Source organism: Grus americana, chromosome 7 (assembly GCF_028858705.1).
Source record: "Grus americana isolate bGruAme1 chromosome 7, bGruAme1.mat, whole genome shotgun sequence".
In the NCBI taxonomy this organism is placed as follows: Eukaryota; Metazoa; Chordata; class Aves; order Gruiformes; family Gruidae; genus Grus; species Grus americana.
Window position 1 is genome coordinate 37,249,894 of NC_072858.1, and position 23,042 is coordinate 37,272,935.

The following is a 23,042-nucleotide window of genomic DNA, read 5'->3' on the forward strand; positions in this document are numbered from 1 at the left end:
TACTGACCGTGGTGCTGTTGATGTGGAAGGTACCCAAGATGTTGCCTTCGGTGATGGCGTACGCAACGGTGCCGTTGGGTCCCTCATCCTGGTCCAGGGCCTGCACAGTGACGAGGGTGGCGTTGAGTGTGGCGGGACCTTCGTCGAGGGTCACCTCGTACAGCTGCTGCCGGAAAGCGGGAGCGTTGTCGTTCTCATCCAGGACGGTGACGTACACTGTGGTGGTGGCCTGTGGGACACGGGGACACCGTGTTAAGCACCGTAGAGGGATCGGCTCCGCAATGCCTGCAGCTGGCTCCAGAAGGCTGGACCTGTCAAGGTGAATGACCAATAAGGACTCAACCCTGCCAAGAAACACAGACGGGATGCAGGGCTAAAAGTGACTGCAGACACATCTCCAGGTAACGGCTGGGCACAGAGTAAACGTATAGAGATTAAATCACACCCTTGTTCCCAAGCAAAGCACGTCTCTGTGGGATCCCTCTCCTTTTCACCCAGTTTTTACCATTGCTGGTAATACTGGGGAGCAGCCCACGGCAGAGGGAAAGCCAGAGGCTGAACCCCATCGTGCCTCACTGCCTTTGGAAGAGGCATGTGTGAGTCCTCACCTTGACATTGGGGACACCTTGGTTGTTATTACCGAGGGTGGCAATGTGGTAGAATGGAAAATACCTGGAGATGATGGTGCCACAGCTCAAGGGAGGAACAAAAATGAGCATCTCGGACAACCGGACTGACCTCCTGCAGGTCCCATCATCTACCCGCTGACCACAATTTCACCGACGGTCATGCTCAGCCTGTCCTGACCCTCTTCCAGCTGTATCTGGCCCTGCACAGGCACTTGGATGTCCTTACTGAAGGCTGTCTTCTGGCCGTGTCACCATGGGGGCACACCTGGTGACGAGGAGGTGACAAGAGCGTGCCACCCTGCTTAAGGGCTCAGCTCAGAGATGGGGTCTCGGGACAATAAACCATTTCGTGGAGTCTCTGGACTTTGTGCCTATACCTTCCCCTAGCAACAAATTTCTTTCAGCCAGACAAGGGTTACATTTTTGACGAGAGCATCACAGATGTGTTTGCTGTAAAAAAAAAAACCCACAAAGCCACACAGTAATTGGTTACTTTTCTATTTCACTTCATGCTCCAAATTCAGAGCAGGTTAGCACCAAAGTTTCCTGTGGTTTGTAAACCGCCACGTGTCTTCAGGCTCTACTTTCCAGGGACCATCGTTCTGAAACGAGGTGGCCCTCAGCTGCAGCCAGAGATTTTGTTGATGCCCTTTGAATTCAAAGCGAAGTTCCAGGAGGAGTTACGTGAGTCAGCCCTCGGTCCTGCTTTGCTATTTGATGGCAAAGCCCCCCCACCGCTGTGTAAACAGGCTGCTTTGCTCCCCTTTTTTGGGGGGAAAAGCTCTGTTCCCTTCCCTGAGCTGGCACCGCTTTGGGTTACCCTTCCCTGTACCTGCCTCCTGGTCACCCCGGGAGGGTTTCTGCCCGCTTAATCCTCATGAACATGGGAAAAACAATAATTACAAGCAAAGCGCACTTTAATCAAGCAAGCTGGAGACTGGCCCCATGGTGGGATCAGCTCCCACCATGGGGACCAGCACCTTGTGGCTGAGCACCCACAGCTCCCCCGGCACGGCGAGCATCCTCCTCAGCTCCTGTGCACCCCGAAAACTCACGCAGGGGGACCAGCTTGCCCTAAGCTACCCCCTGCAATGCTGTAAGGGAAAAAAAAAAAACCCAGCAGATGCACCTCGCTGCTGCCCAAACGGGTGAGGACTGAAGTATCGCCCATCCGTGGGGTGTCCCGTGGGGGTGCTGCCGCTCCCCCCCCCCCCCCCCGCCGCCCCCGGCTGCCCACAGCTCCCTGCTGCATCTCACCTCCTGGGGGTGCTCGCAGTTCTCTCCATTGCTGAGCGTAATATTTCAATGAAATTTCCTGTGCGTGCAAGTCCGGCTGCTGCTGCTGCTGCTGCTGCTGCTGCGGGGCGGCTCAGAGCGGGCGGGCGGCTCCGGAGAGGCGAGCTCCCCCCGGCCGCCCCAGCCGCGATGGAGGCCGTGTCCCCCCGGGCCGGGCTGCTGCTGGCCGCGCTCTGCCTGCTCGCTTCCCACGGTAAGCTCCAGCTTGCTTTGCTCTCCTCCCCGCCCGGAGAAACTCTCCTAGCTGGGGCACTGTGTTTGCCCAGCCGGGGATGTGCTTCGGCGTGAGGAATTTGGGGTATTTGGGGGGGTTATTTACTTTCTCACCCTGTGATTTCGGAGTGGGGGGGGGCGGAATCAAGCCAGCGTTTCATGCAATGCTGGTTGCATCGGGGGAAAGGGGCCACGGGGGAGCTGCTGTTTTAAAACTCCGGGATTGTTTGTTTGGGGTTAGTTTTTTTCCCCCTCCTTCCTTTGCTTTGATCTAACATGCGTGGAAGGAAAGCAGTCACCCCCTGTCCCCGGCAACTCCCCGCTCGGGAGCTGGAAAAACCACCACATTCCCACTTTGCCCCGGCGCTGCGGAGGTCCCCGGCCGTGCCGCGGTGAAAGGAGCCCGGGGTGAGCGGGGAGAGGCGGTTTGCGTGAGCAGGGCCGGGATGCCCTCTCTAAGGATGCTCCGCTCCGCCGTAATTGCTGGGACGTGCCGGGCTGGGCAGCCGACCGGGCCGGGACCGCCGTGTGCCGGCTGCCGAGTTTCCCTTGCCCCCCCCCCAGCGAGCGCTTCCCAGCGCTGGAAGCTTGCCGGTCGCTCGCCAGCACGGCGGGGGATGGATGCTTTGGGGGGGGGGGGGCTGCTTCACGCCTGGCTCGGCACCAGCCCCCCGGCAGACAGCGTTTCTGTACGGAGCTCCGGGGCCGGGCAGTGAAACGGGCGGGGGCAATTAAAACCGCGGTTTGTCCGCGGGCAAAGGGTCAGAGAACGAAGCTGACCGTGGTCCCTCCCTGCCCCACGCAGGCGGAGGACGAGCATCCCATCGGGCTCGGCTTCTCCCTCTGTCCTGGGACAGCAAAGTGACTGCCTCCAGGATTTCTGCCAGCACATCCCCAGGAAGAAATGATGCCCCTCTGCAACGGGGTGGGGGTGTGTGTGTGTGTGTGGGATGCGTGTGTGTGGGGGGGTGTGTGTGTGTGTGTGTGTGTGTGTCCCCCTTCTCCTCTCTCCTCTGGGACAGCAAGCCTGGTGTGGATCAAAGTGCGCTTTGCTTCTCATCTGAGTCTCTGGACATCAGGGAGTGATTAGCAGCATCTCCGTGAGGCTTTGGATTATTTTATTTACACGTCTGGGGTGCTGGGACTGAATATCACGCCTTCTGCAACAAGCTTGGCCGCTGGTGTTCAACGTGAGCCTGGTGCCAGAGGAACTGAGCTTTGTGCTCTGCCTGCCAAAACTTTCTGAACCCTCGACTAATTTTAGCAGGGCTTGACAGAGAAGTAGAGCCCTTGGAGACATCCAGCTCCTATGCAGTTTGGGGACGCTGGCAGCCAAGTGGATGGGGAAGCGGCTCCTCTCCACCCAAGGGATGGCAGCTGAGGTGGGCTTTCCAAAATGGCATCCCAAGCGTAATGACAGCACAGCGACGACGGAGCTTGCGGCACTTTCACACGAGGCCGTTACAAAAAGCTCACGGAAGAGGATTTAAAGCCGGATTCCCTGCTCCGGCACTAAGCAGACGCTTTCCCTCAGGCAGCCCCTCCTCTGCAGTGGGTGAGCCTAGAGACGTCCCCTCCAAAGGCTGCAGCCCTCCTACCCAGATTTACCAGAGGTGGAAAGAGCTGACATGAAGTTGAAATCACTTCTGGAAATCACAGGAGTGTAAATCAAACACCTGCTTGCCAGAACAGGGACCAAAGTTAGGAGAAGCAGCCAGGGGAGGCTTTTGCTCAGCGCCCCAGAATTCGGGATGAAATCCTGTTTTATTTAAGCTGTTGGTCAGCAAAGCAACACCAGCTCCTTGGCTTTAGCACTTTTTCATATTTCCTTTTCTCTGAAAGGAGAGCTCCCAGGTTTCAAGCCAGGCAGCGGTGCTGGCACCGGGGATATGCCAGCGCTGCCGAAGCTGCTGAGGTACCGAAGAAGAAGAGGGGTGCTTTTGGTACCCACTTGAGACCACCTCAGTCTTTACCAGATGGTGACAAGACAACAGCTCTTGGCTTGGACCTCGATGGGTCGAGCTCTCCCCCCGGCTCTCTCGGCTGGAGGTGCGCAGAGCCAGGCATCTGGCTTTATTTTGGCATTTGCCAGCAGCGCTGACTTCAAAGGGAATGGACCGACTGGGATGGGATGGAGCCAAACCTGGGGTCTGGGCATGAAAGAAGCCCACAGCACCCAGGGAAGATTAAGATCCATGAGCTTTAGTGTAAAGACACTGACAGAAGATGTTTCCTCCGGGCACCATCTGGCATCTAGCGTGGCTTTAAAGCCTCGTTACATCTTGAGGAGGGAACAACAACCTCCCTGGCACTGCTATGGGGCACGCCGCGCCTTGCCAGCTCTCCTCCCCAGCTGTTTTCTCCTCCACTTGATGGCTTTTGGAAGCCTTCCCCTGCTCGAGAGAAAGAAGGGAAGTTGGTAATGCTGAAGACTTCGCACACGTGGTAACCTCTGCCCCTCCCCACGGCTGGGCTCTGCTGCCGAAAGCGTGGGCTGCGTTGACTTTCCATCCAGACGGTTCCCATCAAGCCCCGGAGGCGGAGGTTGGATGGTTTAGTAAAGTGGAGCTTTGCAAACTGTGCGGGGATGAGGGGGACGGCCCCGTTTTATTTGAGGGGGTGTGTGGGTGTGTGTGCGCGCAGAAAACAAAGACTCCTGCAGATACTTCTGCAAGGTGTTGGAAGTGCGGCTTCCTCCTATAGAGCCCTGGCTTCCCTTCCCCTTGCTCCCGCGGGACCCCCGATGTGAATGGGGCACTTCCCGTTGCAGCAGGTAGCGAGAAACACATCTGAGGTGCCTTTTGTGCTTGGAGCGCTGGCAAGGAGGTGGGGGACCCGCTCCGCTGCGTGCCAAAACCCAGCCAGCCCGGCCAAGCACCCCGGCCCCAGCACCAGCTGAGGATGAGGACAAGCTGGGGCTTGAAAAGAAGCCCAAAGGAGGCAGCGTGGAGCTCAGGCCATGCAAACCTCTGCCCTAGAGCAGCCCCGGGAACGTGCACCATGGGGAGCAGGCTGAGGTGCCTGCAGGAAGCTGGAGCGATTAGCCAGAGCGGTTCAGCAAAGGTCACGCCATCCCCGGCTCCGTGGGATGCCTCGGCACTGTGCGCTGCAAACCAGGCCAGATCCCCTCCCCAATGCCCCCCGCTCCGTCTCCCTGCAAAGCGCCCTCAGGCAGTCTGCCGGCACTCGGGGACCTCAACGGCTGTTCTCACACCGTCATCCTAATCGCCACAAATAACCACGAGGGGTGGAAGGGACATTTTCGGTTTCGCTCTCTCAAGCGGAGCCCTGTGCCGGCGCGGTGATGCGGTGACCCGGCGTGGAGGAGGATGCTCTCCGGGCAGCCCGGCGTTGGAGAGCCTCTCGCCCGGCTGGACGACTTGCGGGCAGGCGCAGCACACCCTGCCTGTGATTGACACCCGCTCGATATAGCAAGCGAAAAACCTCAAAGCAAAACGGTGGCGGAGCTAATGGCACAACAGGATGTTACCAAAATAAAAGAACGTCTTGTGCTCATACTGTCTTCTCTGTTGCAAACCAGCCCCAGGAACCTCCTTTTCTCAATAATTAAAAGACAATTAATCCAGAATCTGTTTTTTCTTCAGCTTTAAAAAGGGATGTTTCCACTTCTGCAAACACAAAGCTGCGGCATGGCCAGAGCACCAAAGATTCGCCCGTCTCTGCTCTTTCCTCTCCCCTCACGCACAGCTCGCCTCACCCACCAGTACCCTCCACCGGCGTGCTGGGATGGGACCAGTAACGCCCGCGGTACGCCCCTCGCTCCCGCGCCTCTGCTAGGCCTGCCGCCCATGTTTTGCAGCCGGCAGCGGTCAGGGATTTCTGTCTGAAAATTGTTTTCATTCTCAAGCAGCTCCTCGCAGCCGGCGTTGGCCAGTTCCCCCTGCTCCTCCCCAGGGGCTGCAAAACAAGTAGGGTGGGACCCGCTCCCCGCCTGATCTCGGGGGGCATGGGCTCCTCCCAGCTATTTTCTATTTCTTTTTTCTTTTCTTTTTTTTTTTTTTTTTTTTTTTTTTCAGCCAGCTCAGCACCACTTGTATTTCCTCATTCACAAGCCGTACCCCCCTCGCCTCGTTTTGCAGAGGTCTGGTACCCCGTGAGCAGGCGCCCAGGGCAGACCCCCACATCCCCGCCAGCTCTACCAGCCCTGGGCGAACTTCTGCTTCCCAGCTGCTATTAAAAGCTGTTGCTGAGCTATATTTAAAGCATGTCTCTCCTCCAGGGATCATTTCTAGGGTGAAATTGTGCTTCCAGCCTTGCTGGGATGTTGGTATGGAGCAAGCGAAGGGCTCACGCCGTGCTTCCCATCTCCCTTCTCTTGGGATACAGGGAGCTCATGAGTTTTTCTCGCCCTCAGGGCACGGGTGAAGTCTTTTTCCCCTCTGCCTGAAGGCTGGTGTTCATGCTCTCTGCAGCCCCAGCCATCCCTCTGCCACCCTCGGCGGTGGGGTTTGCAGTGCTTGCCTGGGGGGAGGGACCCCCATTTTGCTACGAACTCAGGGTACGCACAGGGCTGCAGGGTCTGACCCAGCCACCGTGCCTTCTCCCGGCAGGAGGGACGCCGGCTTTCCTGATCACCACCCCGTACTCGCTCTACGTCTGCCCCGAGGGCCAGAACGTCACCCTGACCTGCCGGATCAGCGGGCCCCTCTCCAATCGCCACAACCTGCTCTACAAAACCTGGTACTTCAGCAGCAACGGCGACCAGAGCTGTTTTGAGAAGAAACACATCCGCAACGTCACCGAGAGGGAGCTGCACCACGACCTGGGCAAGCACCACGAGCCGCCGGGCAACGGCACCCAAAAATCCCCCCTCGGGGAGCTAACTGGCCATCATGGAGTGGAGTTTGTCCCCGACCACCACGGTGCCTTTCACATCATGGTGATGAACCTGACGCTGCAGGACAGCGGGAATTACTGCTGCTACGCCATGGAGGTCAGGAAGGAGCAGAACAAAGCCCACACCCTGCAAGTCGCTCACGGCTTCGTGGAGCTGCAGATCCAGCAAGGTGAGTGGGGGGCGGGGGGGGGGGAAGGGGAGCCCCTTGTCAGTCCCGCATCCGTGCCGGGGTGCGTCGGGGCAAGGCGGCGGGTAAGGGCTGGTGGGGGATGCCGGGGTGCAGCATCGAGGATGGGGAGGCCGGGCTTGCCGATGCTGAAAGCCCAAGCCGTGCTGCAAGAGCCAAAGAGCAGCAGATGTTGAAGGTTTGCATTAGGGCCAGAGAGTGCTGGAACATTTAAAAAAAAAAAAAAAAGGCTGGAACGCAATAAAATCCGTGCTACATAGTTTCACTGATCTTCCTCAACCTCTTTCTGGAAGAAAGGAAAACAAAGCTCAACATACAAGGAGCTGGCTGGCTGTGAGGGCGGCCGGCATTGCTGGGGACGGGTGCAGGGCTGGCAGATAACCTCGGGGCAGCCGCGCAGCAGGGATAGCTGGAGGGGGTCAGGAGAGATACTTTTAGACCAAAAATCAGGAGCCTGCGTGGCCAGGGACGGGCCCCGCTGCCACAAGGGAAAAGGGGTCTTGCAGCAGGAATCTCAGCGTAAGCTTCCCAGGATTAAACTCTTGATTTTCGGGCTGATTTTCTCAATACTAGTGAGCAAAAGCAATCACAGCTAGCAGGTGCGGGAGCTCTGCGGTGCCTGAGCGACTCCCCTGAGATCTAACACGCTTTTCTCTTCTCCTCCGCAGGCAGAGGAGGGCTTCAAAACTGCACGTTTCATACCACCACCAGCAAAGGTAAAGGGAAAACAAAAAAACTCTCCAATGCCCTGCTCGCCATTCTGGTCCCTGTATTTCCCTAGGGATGGCCGCTTGCTATAAACACACCGGTGTCCAGATCCAAATTCACAGTCGGGTGTCGGGAGGGTGATTTCCAAGGCTGTGCCCATGGGCAGCATCTTACAGGCATGTCCTGCCGCTTACAGTCACGAACGGATGTGAAAGGACAGAAAGGTAAAGAGTCACAGGAACCTCTTGGAACACCCCGCCGCCATCCCAAGCCATCCCTCGCCCCGAGCATCGATCCTCTAGCAGAGGAAACCCAAATCTTGCTTGAGCGCTCAGACAGCATGAGGCTCCCCTGGTGCTGTGTCTAGATGCTGGAGGTGCCCAAACTTTGCTATGCAGGTGATTTCTCCGTGGGGCGCTCCGTCTACCCCGTTAGCTGGTTGCTAAATGGGCAGGTTTTGCTAAAATTGGCTTGCAGCACGGTTGGGGCCAGCCCAGGCATGGGAACCTGCACCTCCCTCCCCAGGAGTAGTGCTTTCTGGCTCAGCCCCTCAGTCCCAAATGCTGGGATACCCTGTCCTGCCGGGAAAAACAGAAAAGGGGAAAAAAAAAACCTCCTCCCCCACCCCAATCCAAACACACCCAGAGCAAGCGGCTGCATCCCCAGATGGATGCGCTGGAGAAGAGGGCTTGAGTCGAATCTGCCCCTGACTTAGGCAGCCCTTGACCCCACCACAAGCCGTCCCACATGGACCTTGGTGGCCACAGATGTGCCTGCAGGCTGCCAGCATTTCTGGGGAGCCTCTGTGGTGGAGTTCATTAGCAGAGGCCTTGGGTAATGAGCCCTTTGAGGCAGCCCTGGTTTGATGAGCAGGCCATGAGTTGGGGTCGGCACTCTTTGAAATCGCTGAGAGCCTTTCTGCTGACTTCAAAGAGCTTTATCAGGGCCCCTGCTTCTCTCCTCGAATCCAGAAGACCACAGAAAGACCTTGGGATGTCCTCCAGCAATGAAGGACTTTGGTCAAGGTCCTAAACCGATGCCTCAGAGCTTATCTCCGCAACCGGCAATGCGTCCCAGTGCAAATCCCATTAGGCCCACCCATGTGCGTGGGAGCCGCGTCCATCAGGCGTGGGGTAACGCCAGCGCTGCCCCGTGTTTGAGGAAGCCAAGGAAATGCAAGCCGAGCCCTCTCCACTGCCCGCTCCAGCTCTACCCTCTTCTGTTGCAGATATCACGGCCGCCGCGCTGGCAACGGGCGCCTGCATCGTGGGCATCCTCTGCCTGCCCCTCATCTTGCTCCTGATTTACAAGCAGAGACAAGCGGTCAGCAGCAGGCGTACGTACCACCCGCTCAGCAACTGGCCCATGGGGACACCCATGTCATCTCCATGGCCTTTACGGGATGGGACGTGTCCGCCGGGGGTCTGTGGGTTTAGCTGCCCGGGTCCCGCGGGCACCGTGTGAGTTGGCCCGAGGACAGGTCCCTGCCAGGGATGGTCCTGGGAAGAGCCAGGCACGCCTGCAGGCTGCCGGCGAGGAGCGTGGGGGACCCGCAACGCCTGCAAGGCACCCCGGGAGCACGCCGGGGGCACCGAGACTGTGAAGATGCTGCCAGGTCCCCTCCCTGCTGAGCCCTTTCCTCCCCATGCACTGCGAGAGCTGGTTCACTGACTCATCCCTCCCTCCACCTCACAGCTGAAACATAGAAGCTTTGCCTTCTAAGTGATTGAAAAAGCATTATTTGTGTTTTTTCTCCCCCTGCCCTTTAAAAAATAATAAAAAAAAAAAAATCCCTTACATGTCTACGGCAAGCCAGGTCTCCCCCCCGCTGCCGCAGGAGAGCAGGCAGTGCTGAGGTGCAGCCAGCTGCCAGCTCCCGCCCGCGCTCGGCTCCCAGTGATTTCAGTGACGAGGCAGCAAGGGGCACCACCTTACCCAGCAGAGCCATTTCATCAGGCTTTGGGCAAGCCGGAGGCCCTGCGGTTTCTCTCACTGAGCTCGGTGGGCGGCCGTGCGGCTCTGAGCAAACCTTTTGGAGAAGTGGTTTTTGCAGCAGCAGGCGGCACGATGCCAGCCACGAGAACGGGAACTACGCTTTCGACATCTGTCCCTGGCCAAAAAGACTGGCCACATGCCTTCACGCACCCTTTTTGCCGCGGCCGGGTTGCAGCTCCCCACCTTGTGCTGCAAAGCATCACCTGGATGCTATTTAACCCCGGGCGGGGAGGCAAAACCGAGGCGGACTTGCGCAGGCGGCAGCCCTCCTTCCTCCTTCGGAGCCTGCGGTTTCAATTCAGGAGGAGGCCGGGCTGGGGAGTAAACAAGAAGGTGGCGGGGGTGCAAAGAAGGAGGTTTGGGAGCAAAGAGGGTGATGCTGAAGAAGGGAGAGAGGGAGGGAGGAAGGCAGAGGAAGAGGAGGTGGGTGAGCCAGTGGAAAACTGCACCGCAGCCTGGGTGCAGGGATGCTGCACGGAGCAGGACAGGACCGGCAGACCGGCATCCCCCACGCCCCCCCCTTGTTTGCACCCCTGCAAGGTGAAAGTCACATAACTGAGGCCAGGCACTTAAAAAAGCACCACCGGTTGTATCAACTGAAAAACCCCCGTGATTTTGGCCAACCCAACCTAACCAGAAGCGCTGCCTTGGGGCAGCGGAGCCCTTGCCGGGAGGAGAGGATGCAGGCAGGGCAGAGCTGGTGGGAGGCTGGTGCTGGCAGCGGGTCTGGGTTTGGTGCTGGGCATCACGCTGCTGGCACTCACGCCAACCATTTTGTCTTTGACAGGTGCCCACGAGCTCGTCAGGATGGAGAGGTGAGGAAACCCATGTGCTTCCAGCTCCCCGTGACCTCCTCGCACCCGCTCTGCCCGCATCCCGGGCCCTGCAAGGGTCTTGTCCTCTCCTCCCCTCCCCTTGAAGGCAGCGTGCATCCTCAGCCCTGCGGAGCGAAGGGGACGCTGGCGGCACCCACGCCCGGGGTCCTGTCCCTTTCTGGGCAGCCGCTGTTTCTCTTCCCTCCCTCTGAGCGGGAAGTGCCTCCTTTCATTTTGGCTGTGCCAAGAGCACATGTCTCCCCGCGCCCCAGGAAAGCTCGAAACCTTTCGGCTAAGCTTTCCCCCCTGCGCCAGGCTCCCTGCTTGCTCTCAGCCCAGGTGCCACCGCCCGAACCCGCTCCCTGCCCTGCTTGGTTCTTCCCAGCACTCAGCCAAAACCCTCCGGGGATGGAAAAGGCTCCTGAAATAAAAATGCAATTCCCCACCCCTCACACCCTCTCCTCTCCTGCAGCAGTGCCCAGGGCATCGAAAACCCCGTCTTTGAGACGGTCCCCTCGGCGAGCGCCGAGCAGCGGCCCCGACCCCAGTTCTCCTACATGGCCAGCCGGCAGCTCTCCGAGTCCGACCGGCACCTGCTCTCCGAGCCCGGCACCCCGCTGTCCCCCACCATCCCCGGGGAATGCTTCTTCCCGACACTGGGTGAGTGACCGGCGATGCTGAGCACCCATGGGGACCGTTGCGGGAGGGGTGGGAAGGGGCAGCCGGGGGTGTGTGTGTGTGTGTGTGTGTGAATGGGAAAGGGGGGGGTTAAATATCAGCTGCAAACTTTGTGTTATGTGGGACATAAGTCCCAGGGCTTTGAAGATGGGAAGGACCCAAAGCCTCTGTTTTCCGTGCAAAAGCAGAGTTTGGCCGCTTCCCGAAGCCTATCCCCACAGCTGCAAGCCAGACTAATACCTCTGCTCTGCCCTTTTCCAGATCCTGTTCCCGACTCGCCAAATTCCTTGAAAGCCTAAAGACCCCGGAGCAAACCACATCCCCCAGCGGCAGGCGGGAGAGGCCAGGCAGCCACCGCGCCACGCTCGCCCAGCCGAGACCCCCGGGAGGGCAGCGTGGCCACGGCCAGCAAAGCCTTAAAAAACGAAGCCGAGTCCAGGAGCCCTGAACCTCGCCTCCCGTCCTGGCTCTGCTGGAAGTGAACTCCTCTTGCCTGGATTTTAGTTTTTAACTACCTGTTTCTACGGAGAAGAGCACAGCTCTCTACTGCTCACGTTTGACAGACTAGCTGAAAATTGGGAATGCGGGGAAGGAAGGACGACCCGCACCTGCAAACCTCCCCGAGGATTTAACTTATTGCCAGGGGTTTAAGCTCTGCAACGTCAGCCTGGTTCTGCATATTTGACTGAACATCCTCTCCGGGAGCGGATGCTAAAGTACTTTATCCACTGCGAGAATAAACAGGGTCACTGGCCAACCTTGTACTACCTTTTTCTTTGCAAAACAGGAAGGGGAGAGGCTCCCTGCCACTGACGGAGCGCTCCTTCCCCACCAGCCTTTGGAGATGGCCATGGACTTGCGAGGATGCCGTGTTTTCAGCTGGACACACGTTGGGAAAAGCCTTATTTCTGCTGCAATTCTATCCTCGGCTTGGGATCAGGGGAATTTATCTTTCTGGTTGTTCCATTATCAGTGCTGATTAAAAGAAAAAAAGGATGTTTATGGGGTTCGTTTGTTTGGTGTTGGGTTTTATTTGGTTTTTTTTTTTAAAAAGCCTCTAAATTGGAAAGTTCATCTGGAGGGTGTCGGAGGATGTTGCCGTGACGTGGCCGAGAGCCCCTGCGGAGAGACAGAGGCAGGGGAGCACGCAGTGGGTGGTGGGAAACGCTCCGGCTGGCTTCCTCCCATCCTCCCGGGGCCAGCACAGCCCGAGCAGCCGTCCCCGGAGCTGCTGCCTTCAGCCACGCTGGAGGACCCGGCGATGCCCCGGCTGCCCTCAGAGCATCCTCCGTCCAAATGCAGCACCCCAGCATCGCTTATCCAAAAGAAGCCATGGGCTCCAGCGTGACTCAGCCCCCGGCACGGAGATATAACCTTGTGGTAGACACTGTTACTCAAAGGATGTGTTTGGGGTTTTTTTTTTTCCCTCTTGCTTCTGTTTTTGTTGTAAAGTGGGGGAAAAAAATGCCACTAGACAAATATCAACATTAGTCATACCAAAACAGTGTCAGACCTGAGCAATAGCCATACCAGGCAGCGTGCCCGGGCAGAGCATCCCCGGCTATACTCTGAATTTTCACACTACGTGGCAGGAGGAAACAGCGTTTGCCTCTGCAATGGGCTTGGGACACGCTGGCCTGCTGCGGGATTTGATTAATCCGCTGTCGGCTTCAGCAAAAGCAACTTCAAGATGGTCCGGCCGCTGGCAGAGGGATAAAGGAGAAGCCAGCACCAATGCCCCTGCCGGGGACGTAACTTCCCGAGCACGGGACTCGAGCGTTATTGCCTCCCGCCTCTCAGCCCCTTTCCCAGCTTTGCTGGCCAAGCTCGCCCAGCGCCTCCCGCGCTTCCCTCTCCCCGTCCCAGCGCCTGCAGCTGGAAAGGCACGTGGGGGATTTGCCTGCCCATGGGTCCTAACCGCTTTGAAACCCTCTCTGAATCCCTCCATTTGCTAACGAATGCACCGTTTGACAACCAAATAAAGCTTTGTTGGAACCATTTTTCTCTCTGTGCTGCAGGAATCCCTTTTTTCAGGATGCCCCGTGCCGCAGGCAGGTGCGGCGGGCAGGCAGAGGTGAGCCGAGCAGCCACGGTCTCTGCCAGAGGCACTGGTATGGCACGGCGGGGCACCGCGTGGCATCGGGGACCGTTACCCACCTGGAAAGCTTGCCAGAAGGAAAACTAAAGGCTTTTAGGGGAAAGAGGCAACGGCTGCCCAGCCTTCCACACATGCTGGAGCGGGAGCCGTGGCACGCTGGGTGCTGGCACCCCACCTTGGCCCCCACCACTGGTGGAGAAGATGGCACGGTGTTGCACCTTCGGGCGGGATGCTTATGGTGAAGGTGACCCAGCCAAATGCTCGTGCCCTCATGGAACTTGCTCTTGCAAACACCTGGCTTGGGAACGTACATCGAGCTGGTGCCCCGCTGCCGGCTTTTTTCCGCTGCATCAGCACTCGGGGCTTTGCTGAGGGGAGAGCGAGGAGCCGCGGTGCTTCACCTGAGCTCTTGTTTCTGAGCGGGCGGATGGGAATAGAAACTTGCAGAGGCTGAAGCAGCCCTGGTTGGGGACGGCTGCAAGATAAGCATCGGGGTGACGAGGAGCGGCTTTGCCAATCCACCCTGCCTCGCTGCAGCCACCGGCACCCAGGTCTGCGGGTGCCGGGATGAGCCCTGCTCCGGTGCACGTGGGGGCTGCAGCTCCCTTGGGCAGACATCCTTCCTTCTGCTGCAGGGAGCGTCCCCAAGGCTCCGGAGCAGGGGCAGCCCTCGGGGAGGTGCAGCTGCAGGCTCGCGCCAGGGTCAGACAGAGCCCGGGTGACTCCTGCAATTCCCACGCAATGACACCAAGACTTTCCAGTTGCAGCTCACCGGCTTGTGAAGGTTTTCTTTCCTGCGATGCTTTTTTTGGGTAAATGCTTTCCTTTTATCATCAGTATTTTACCCTTTTGCCCCTGCATTTCCAGCTCCCGAGAGGACGGCCAGTCTTCCATGCATCCTTGCTGTCCTGGCCATCCCGGATCACCATGAAACTTCCAAGTCCTCTCCCAGCTCTATATCTCTGCCTCTCCCATACTCTGAAGGCCAAATCTTAAAGCACGTAGAGGGATGTACAAATTGCGACCAATAACCCCGTTTTGGGCATCATTGCATCAGCCTAGACTTACTTGTGAAACCAAAGTTTCTGGTGGGTGACAAACTCCCGACACACATCATTTCGTCACCCGGGCACGAGGCCAGCAGTCACCAAGCGACATGCAGGACAGCCTTTCACAAAACCTAGAGCGTCCTCATGCTCCGAAAAGCACGGAAACTCTTCGCTCAGGAATCGGGTCACCGGACGCTTTGTTTTGCTTTGGCACGGCGGGATTTTGATTGTCGCTCGTGGCATAACTTGCGCCGGTGACGTGGTGGTCACGCAGCAGAAACCCTGAGGACAAGCGAGGCCGCTGGGACACCGCTTTGGCAGCGTGAAGCGATAAGCTGCGTCACTTGTCCTCTCCGGCACCGGGAAGGGGAGAGGGCATTACCACGGCAATGGGATTTGCCGGTTCGGCACGTGGCATTCCTCACCAGGGCAGCATCAGTGATGCTCCCAGGGTTCCGGGGCGATGGGGACCTGTCTGGGAGGGACTGGTGGCATCTACAACAAAGCTGCCTTCTCTCATTTTGGAGGAAGAGACTCATCCAGATTTAAGCCGCAGTGGCAGCGTCGCTTCAGAAAAAGACGGTGATGCGCAGGCAGGCGTGTGAACTACCCGGGAGGGAGGAGCTGAGAGCGCAAAGCCTGAAGCGAGAGTCGCGAGCCACAGTTTGTACTGCTGGTTGCAATCTGTTTCCTCAAAATGTAGAGCAGGGCTTTGCAGCGAGGGCTCTGCAGGTAGATCAGAGAGATGGAGAGAGATAGCAGATGGAGGTGGGGGAAGGAAGGGTGGCAGGGTGTCACACAGGGTGTCACACCTCCCTGTCTCACCATTTGCGCTTGCTTTGTGCGCGCAGGGGCTCGCTCACGTCCCCGCAGAGCCGGGGGGTTAGGAGGGACTCCGGGCTGGAAAATGCACCAAATGTTATTTGCTCTTTTGACTCTCCAGTGCCAGAGTCCTCCTTAAAGGCACAAATAATGCGACTTGCTCTCCGTGGAGCAGGGAAGGTGTGAGGGAGAGAAGCCAGGCTGCAGCAATTGCACTTACCCACCAGGCACTCCTACACGCTGGTAGCTAAAAAGCAAGTTGGCCACCTCCTCACGCCAACGGCTGATGGGCAGGGTCTTGTATCAGCCCCCAAACGCACCCCCAGACCCTGCTCGCTGTAGGCAGGGCACTCCGGATGGCAGCAACGCGACCAACGAGCTGCCCAAATCTCGCACGGCGGGGACCGCAACGACTGTAGCAGTAATTGCCGGAGCTCATCTCATTTGCAGGCGCTAGAGCAGACACGCATTGCTCCACGGTGAGCTGAACTGTGGTTCAGGTGCTGCTCCAGCCACCCCCTGCCCTGAGATGGGCGAGAGCAACATCCCAAGACCTTTCGGACTCAGAGACAAAAAGCTGGAGGGAAGACAACTCCTGCAGCCACTAGCACGCTCGCCCGTTGGGATACTCGCGGTATTCTCGCCCTTTACAGATGGGAGAGAAACAATTCAACCCTTCTGCCAAAAGCCCTTCGGAGCGGACACAGCGGGACGGGAAGCATCTTGCATGAACGACCACAAGAGCGGGTCCCGCAGGACCGGGTGCCGAAGGAGGCTCTGATTCGTACCAGCAAATTTGGACCCTGAGACATAACCCGAACGGCTGGGTCACCAAAACATCGCTCCCCGTGCCTGTTCCCCACTTCCCAGCTCAACATCTCAACGCTAAGCTTGCTCCCACAGTGCTGCCCAGCTCCATCCTACCCCCAAAAAGCAAATTTTGGTGGCGGCTCACCGACAGGGAGGGGTTGCCCTCATCCTCGACGGTGACCACCAGGCTGTAGAAGCTCTGCCGCTCGCGGTCCGGCGGGGAGGGCCGGGTGGCGATCTCACCGGTGACGCGGTCCATGCGGAAGGTCAGGTCCTCGTTCCCGCGGGTGATGTAGTAGGAGAGGACGCTGTTGAGGCCGACGTCCCGGTCGGTGGCGCGTACCTGGGCCACCGCCGTGCCACCGCCGACGTTCTGCAGGGTGAGACGGCGGGGTGAGCGGCAGAGATACACAACACGAATTACCTGCACCTCATAATGTGTAAACTACGTAATTAATAACATTCATAACTTCGTTCTAATACAGAGCGGGTTTTTTTTTTTTCCAGGCATTGTGGTGCTTGAGACTCCAAAATCACTGCCCGGACACCCAGCAGCCAAGCAGGAGGCTGCTCTCCTTCGCCAGCTCCTGGATGCCATTTTTGCAGTGCTTATTGCAAACCACGTGTAATTAATAGATGCATCTTCGTCGAAAAGCTACTCGCCCTGCCACTGATAGCTCAGCCGAGAATCAGCCGCAGGCTTAGCAGTGGAAGGCTCTGCCCTTTGCTTGAGCGCTCCCATCTTTTGTAGTCTGCAACTCTGAAATTAAATGTGTTTTCTATGTCAGCTTCTAAAAAGAAATGGAATAAAACTAGCAGGCGATGTTTGCTGTTAGAGTCGCCAAAGCCAGCTGCCGCTGCACGCCGAAATTGCACCTCTTTTTCCTTCCGTTACGGCATCTCCCATTTGTTGCAACGAACCGGTTTGACTCCCTGCCGCAGAAAGCTGCGTGTTAGATCCTTCCTAGGCTGGCACAGCCTGAAAGAGTGTAAAACCCAGTGTGCGTGCAAAGGTGAAAGCTGTGTAATGGACTCAGAGCTCGGCTAATTATTTTTGGATGGTCCCATTACGGAGGAAATCAAAACAGAAATTCTGTTCTTCAACCAGTGCTGAACATGTATTAAATAGATAAGAAAATCCTAACGGGGCAATAACTTTAATGCAAAGCTATTAATCATGAGCAGCACTTCCTCACAGCTAAGTGTCACTGGCTATTACTCGTATTTCATTTTTCATCATCAAATTGAGAACACCCCCCCCCCCCCCGGTCCAGGAATTAAACTGTCAGGAAATAAGTTGTCTTTTCTCACGCCTGATTGTGTTTTATTGCTTAATTATCTAGCTCTTGCCGAGCCGCTTCCTGAAAGCAATTCCTATTCTGCACCGCGCCGCCTCTTGTGTCACTTCGGTGGCATTTCCATGGGTGTGTAGCCACTTCTCCTTCCTGCTGGTCCCTGTGGCCTCCTGGGCTTAAGTTGCCTGCAGAACTCTCTCCTAGCCCAAAACTAGGAGGACCTCACAGGTGGAGAGCTTGCGAGGGGGCCACCAAGCCTTAAATCACCCCAGGTGAGGTTTGCAAGGGGTCACCAAGCCTTAAATCACCCAAGGTGAGGTCTTGGTGAGGTCTTAAATCATCCAAGGTGAGGTCTGACCGCAAGGCAGGTGGGGACAACGGCGTTGTCCCCACCTGCCTTGCGGTCAGACCTCACCTTGGGAGGATGGAAGGAGAGGAGCAGGGCTGGGTGCTCACCTCGCTCACGCTCACGTTGTAGCCAAAGGGGCTGTCGATGATGGGGGGGTTGTCATTGACATCGAGAATGTTCACTCGCAGAGTGTGTTCCTTCCTCCTGGGGGGCACACCGCCGTCCGAGGCTTGGATCTGCGGTTGGGGGAAAGATTTTTTTTCAAAAAAATGATATTTTTAAGCTCACATCCCCAAGAAAACAGCCTTGATGCTCAAAGCAGAAGAAGCCCAAGGAGGTAAGCGGGGTGGTTTGGTGCTTACCCGTAAGGTGTAGTGATCCAGCAGCTCCCGGTCCAGCGGCCGTGCCACAAACACCTCACCGTAGGTGTTGTTGGTGGTGCGGATCTCAAAAGCCCGGCCGATGTTCCCCGACGTCAGCGAGAACGTCACCTGGAAACAACACGGGGAAAGAAAAACAGGGCAGGCAATGTGATGCTGTGGGGAGCAAGGAGACCCTACAATAATAAACCCAGCATTGTCTCGGGAAGACTCCGAAATGAGTTGGGGTCCACGGGCGTGCTGGCTTATTGCAGCCAGCCCAACGCAAACACCCGGTCTCATCCACACCCTCCTACGACGCCAGCAATTTTTGGTATTAAAGGTGATGAGACCTCATTAAACGCCTGTCTGCGTGCTAAAGAAAATGAGATCTTCCTGCTCAGCCTGCCAAGGGCTTCGCTGCCGTTTCCCGCAGCGGGAGAGGCTACAGCTGGTTTTCAGATTGCCGGGCTCCTTTTGACATGTGTCCTGCGGAGCTCTTTGCCCCAGACAGCCCAAGGACAATGCTTTTCCTCTCCTGCAGGCACGCCTCGACTGGGAAGCACCCGTACCCGCTCCACAAACATCCCCAAAACTGCTGGCATCAGCGACCAGAGCTTGCTCTCGCAGAGAGGCAGATGAGGGGAAGGGGTTGGGAAGTCACCGACGGAGGTGTTTCTGCCTCGGTGAAACACTACCGCAGCTTTACGGGCAGCCCCGAACCCGCTGCGCTGGCATCCCGACCTGCCCGTTGCTGCCTGCATCCGGGTCGCGGGCCAGGACCACGGCCACCCGCCTGCCGACGGCGCTGTCCTCCGCCACGCTCACGGAGGAGTCAGAGGTGATGTCGAACTGGGGGCTGTTGTCATTCTCGTCCAGGACCGTGATGGTCACCTGTGGGCATGGCACGGGGCTCAGGCAGGGCAGGGGCAGGAGCCGGCCCCCTGCCCACCCAGCATCAATAGTCACGTTGACACCCCCCGGCAAACTCTCGATCTGCTGCACCCCCCCGAGGTGCCAACAGCGTGACTGTGGTCCATCCCACATGGGACCGGGTGCAGGTATCTGAGCCCAGGAGCTGAAGCTACATCCCTGTCTGCAGGGGAGGAGGAGGAAGGATGCTTAGAGGCTGGAGAAAGAGCACAAGAACTCTGCAGCTCTCAAGTGGTGGATTTTTCTATGGAGCATCCTCTGGTTTTTTTATCCTCCAAATAGCTGGGCACGAAGCAACTCACGCTGCCGCGGGGTGACCCTTTCCTGCCGAGCTTTTCACGAGCAGCGATTTCAGCCGTGCTCACGGCGCCAGAGGTTGGGCAGGGTTTGCTTTGAAGCTACACAGGCACAAAGAAGTTGGAGCTGCCTGTATTTAACTAAAGCAGGGCAAACTGAGCGTAGAGGAGACCTGAGCTCCCTCCTGGGAAAAGGCACACGGGCAGGCAAGAGAGTGGGCAGGAGATGCTCGGAGGGACACCCCGACACAGCACGGAGGGGACCGGGGACCGGGCTACCTCGGCCACAATCAGCCAGAGGAAATGCTCTCATCGCATTTGTAATCAAAGAGCTGCAACGCGACACAGAAATGAGAGAGGAAGAGCCTTTCTGTTCCCGGGGCTCTATTTATGGGTGCCCCGAACCCCCAGGTGCAGCCAGGCCGAATGTGACAATATCCCGGAGGAAACCGGGGAGTGAGCTGTGCACCTCGGGGCGATTCGGTTATTGTTGCCACTGAATTAAAAACAGAGAGCCGGGAGCGGGGAGAGCCCCTTCAGGTGCTGCGATGGATCCGGCAGCTGCTGTCCCACATGCCGGATCGGGGCGCTGGGATTTCTGCTGGCCGGCACCACATCCCGGGGCGTGTCACAGAAGCTGGTGGGATGGGGCTGGAGATCTCCACACTGGTCCCCTCCCCACGGCTCGATGTGGATTTCAGGATGGATCCTGGCCCCCAAGGTGATGCCAGCATGACGGACACGCTTACCTTCTGTTGGAGCAGAGCAGAGGGGGGAACAGAGAAAACAAAAACCCAAGAGTTACTGGGGTGCGAAGAGATGCGGGCATGCGCAAGGGGCAGAGGGCTGGCCCCGCATCCCACTGTGGCAGCTTTGGGGGCCGCGGTACCCCCCTGCAGCGATTTGGAGGCTCCTCTGTTAGTGCATCCCTGTTTTTCCTAGACAAGCTTGGCGGATTTGCCCCTTGCTCCGGGAAAGGCTCAGCCAGGAGCACGGCAGCGTGCGGAGAGCATGGCTGCCAGCACCCATGAGTGGGGACAGGCAGCGCTCGCAGCCTCGCCGCCTTTGTCATCCAGCATCCTTTTTAGGGGCAACAGATGCGCCGAGGCACGAGGCACAGAGCGCTGCGCATCGCTGCGGGCCAGCCTCCGGTTTCGACCCTCCCCGGCACCACGCTCCCCCAGCTGTCCCAAACCAGCGGAGTTTGGGTAGTGCCGGCTGAGCTGCCCCTGCCCGCAGCACGGGGACCAGGCTCGCCCCGCACCCGCCGTGCCTCCGGCCCCGCCAGAGAAATGCAAATCACCCCCCTGCTCAGCTGCCTTTCAAACTGCCAGATATAACCCTCTTAAACATAAACCACCGTGAAGTATTTCAAGGCCCCCAAATTTACTTCCCTCAAAATTGCTTTCGCTTGGTGAGCGACCTGCAAACCCAATAGTTTGGGGTATTTTGGCGTTTTGTTTGGTCTGTGCTTACGCAAATACAGGGTTTCCCCCAAATCAGGTTTTCCAGACCCTGATGGTCGGAGCAGAGAGGACAACTAGGACATGCTGTCCCATGCTGGAGGAAAAGGGAGGTGCCCTGAGGTCAGCTTGCCCGTGTAAAGGATGGTGGGGAAGCGGGCAGAAGCTACTCACCACCGTGGAGTCAATCTTTGGTCCTCCATCATCGGCCACCACTGTCAAGGTGTAGAAATCCCCCTTCTCTCGATCCACCTGGCCTTTGACCGTGATCACACCCTGCCGAGGATGAACGACAGCTGTGTTGGCCACCAATATCAAAGTCCACAGTGGGCAAACAAGCCAGGAGGGACCACGCTGCGGCTACTTACAGTCATCCCGTTGATCTTGAAGAGGGAGAGCGCCTGGGTGTTGGTGTTGGGGTCGAACTTGTAGGTGATCTGGTTGAGGTTGTCGATGGAGCGGGCCTGGACTCGGAGCACCTCGGAGCCCAGGGGGATGTTCTCCATGATCACGGCCTCGTAGCTGCTGTTGGAGAACTGTACGGCCTCGTCCAGCTCGTTCAGCAGGCTGACGTACACGCTGCAAAATCCCTGGTTGTTGGGAGGTGCCTGGTCCGTGGCAGAGACGTTCATCAGGTAGCTGGTTTTGGTCTCGTAGTCCAGGTACTCGATGGTTGTGATGAGGCCCGTGCTTTCATCAATCTCAAATTTCCCTTCGGCGCCCGACAGGATTTTGTAGTTCACCAGACCGCCGTTCCCTGGGGCAGGAGGAGGAACCACGGTGCCGGTTGGACCAAGCAACCCAAAGAAGCAGGCACCGCCGACACCGACCCCGATCCCGGAGCAGAGCCCATCCCACGTGGAAACTTCAGCCCAGCCAAGCCAGGATCCATGCAATGGCTGATTTCACCGCTTTCCCCCCAAACTTGGTGTTTCTGTAAGCTCACTCCTGGCTTCCTACCTGTGTCTCGGTCGGTGGCCCGGACCACCGCCACCGAAGTCCCTATCCCTGCTGTCTCCCGCAGCCCCAGGCGGTTGTACTGCCGCTGGGTGAACACCGGCACCTCGTCGTTGACGTCGTCCACGTAGACGATCACCTGTGAAAGCCCCCGGAGAAACCATGGGTGAGCCGGGCAGGCTCGTGAACCCTCACCAGCTGCTTACACTTGTGAGGGGAAACACATCCTTCACGGCGCTCATCTGCTGCACAGGAGAAATGTTATCTCTGTTACTGCTACCACGTGAGGGAGAGCGAACGCACAGAGTTGAACATCACAGATTTAAATGAGCCCTGTGGTCAGAGTGACTCAGTCCTTCCCTGGCCAGAGGTGGTTGTAGTCTGTAGATTAATTCCTCCGTGTTTTGGGATGCCCTGCTGGAAATCTTGCAGTTAGAGACCCTGCAACGGGGAAACGCCTGCTGACTCGGTGGGAAATTTTGCTCGAAGTTCAGCGGGTCGAGCTGCTGTTTCCCCAGGGAACATCCTTTCTCCTCCTGGTTTCTTCTGCTTGCTGCTGGTGTTGCGGGCAGGTCGTGCTCAGCCAGAGCCCACCATGAACTCGGTGGGTCTAAAAATAGATGGAACCGGAGGGCTGGGTTTGTGGGAACTGTGGGAAGCCGGTGTATCACTGCTAAAGATTATTGTCACTGGGTCCTGGCTTATTTAAATAGGTTCTTGGCCAGGAGACATGGTTACCAACAGGCTATGGCTCAGCTCTTCCTCCTGGCAGCAGAGCCGCATCTCGGGGGACTCCCTCTGACAGTGACTGCCGCACCACTTAGCGGCTTCATCACACCGAAATGTCACAGGAAAAAAAAAAACAACAAAAAAAAACACCCCAACAAGCTCTTCTCCACCCACGGGCAGCCACCGGAGAATTTCCGTCAGCATTTCCATGCCAGATCTCTCAAACTTCCTGCATGCCTGCAAAGGCTGGAAATGACTGCCCTCTAATGAAGCATCCCAAATATTTTGCATGCACTCCGCCGCCGGCCAGCCCTCCTGCCCACCCTTCGGCGGCCGTGAGGTCCTTACCCGCACGGAGCTCCTCATGGGTCCCTGCTCCGTGTTGTAGGCCTCCACCTCCAGGACGTGCGAGGAGTTTTGCTCCCTGTCCAGGTGCCGCACGCCTCGCATCACCAGCCCCGTGCTGGGATTGATGCGGAAATTGTGGTGTTCGTTTCCTGGCG

The 23,042-nt window shown here is 57.7% G+C and overlaps 2 protein-coding genes across 6 annotated transcripts in view; one reads left to right on the plus strand and one right to left on the minus strand.

Annotated features, from left to right (window-relative positions):
* The window catches only part of CDH23 (cadherin related 23), a 207,333-nt gene that overhangs the window by 18,024 nt on the left and 166,267 nt on the right, over positions 1 to 23,042 (minus strand). For 2 of the 5 annotated variants that reach the window (XM_054832455.1, XM_054832456.1), the window contains exons 29-33: positions 22,888 to 23,036; positions 21,814 to 21,949; positions 21,222 to 21,610; positions 21,028 to 21,129; positions 19,813 to 20,142 (exon numbers count right to left, since the gene is read on the minus strand). In XM_054832455.1, coding sequence (XP_054688430.1) covers positions 19,927 to 20,142; positions 21,028 to 21,129; positions 21,222 to 21,610; positions 21,814 to 21,949; positions 22,888 to 23,036 — 992 coding nt within the window. In that variant the 3' untranslated portion in view covers positions 19,813 to 19,926. Of the gene's footprint in view, positions 1 to 7; positions 230 to 16,303; positions 16,532 to 17,909; positions 18,039 to 18,164; positions 18,294 to 18,905; positions 19,056 to 19,812; positions 20,143 to 21,027; positions 21,130 to 21,221; positions 21,611 to 21,813; positions 21,950 to 22,887; positions 23,037 to 23,042 lie in introns of those variants that run through there. The other 3 variants (XM_054832459.1, XR_008577914.1, XM_054832454.1) reach the window with 3 other exon arrangements.
* Positions 1,931 to 14,396, plus strand: VSIR (V-set immunoregulatory receptor). Its single transcript, XM_054832465.1, has 7 exons — positions 1,931 to 2,118; positions 6,710 to 7,165; positions 7,852 to 7,899; positions 9,120 to 9,227; positions 10,674 to 10,701; positions 11,174 to 11,361; positions 11,641 to 14,396. The coding sequence occupies exons 1-7, from the start codon at positions 1,935 to 1,937 to the stop codon at positions 11,676 to 11,678; spliced, it is 1,050 nt and encodes a 349-aa protein (XP_054688440.1). The 5' UTR covers positions 1,931 to 1,934; the 3' UTR covers positions 11,679 to 14,396.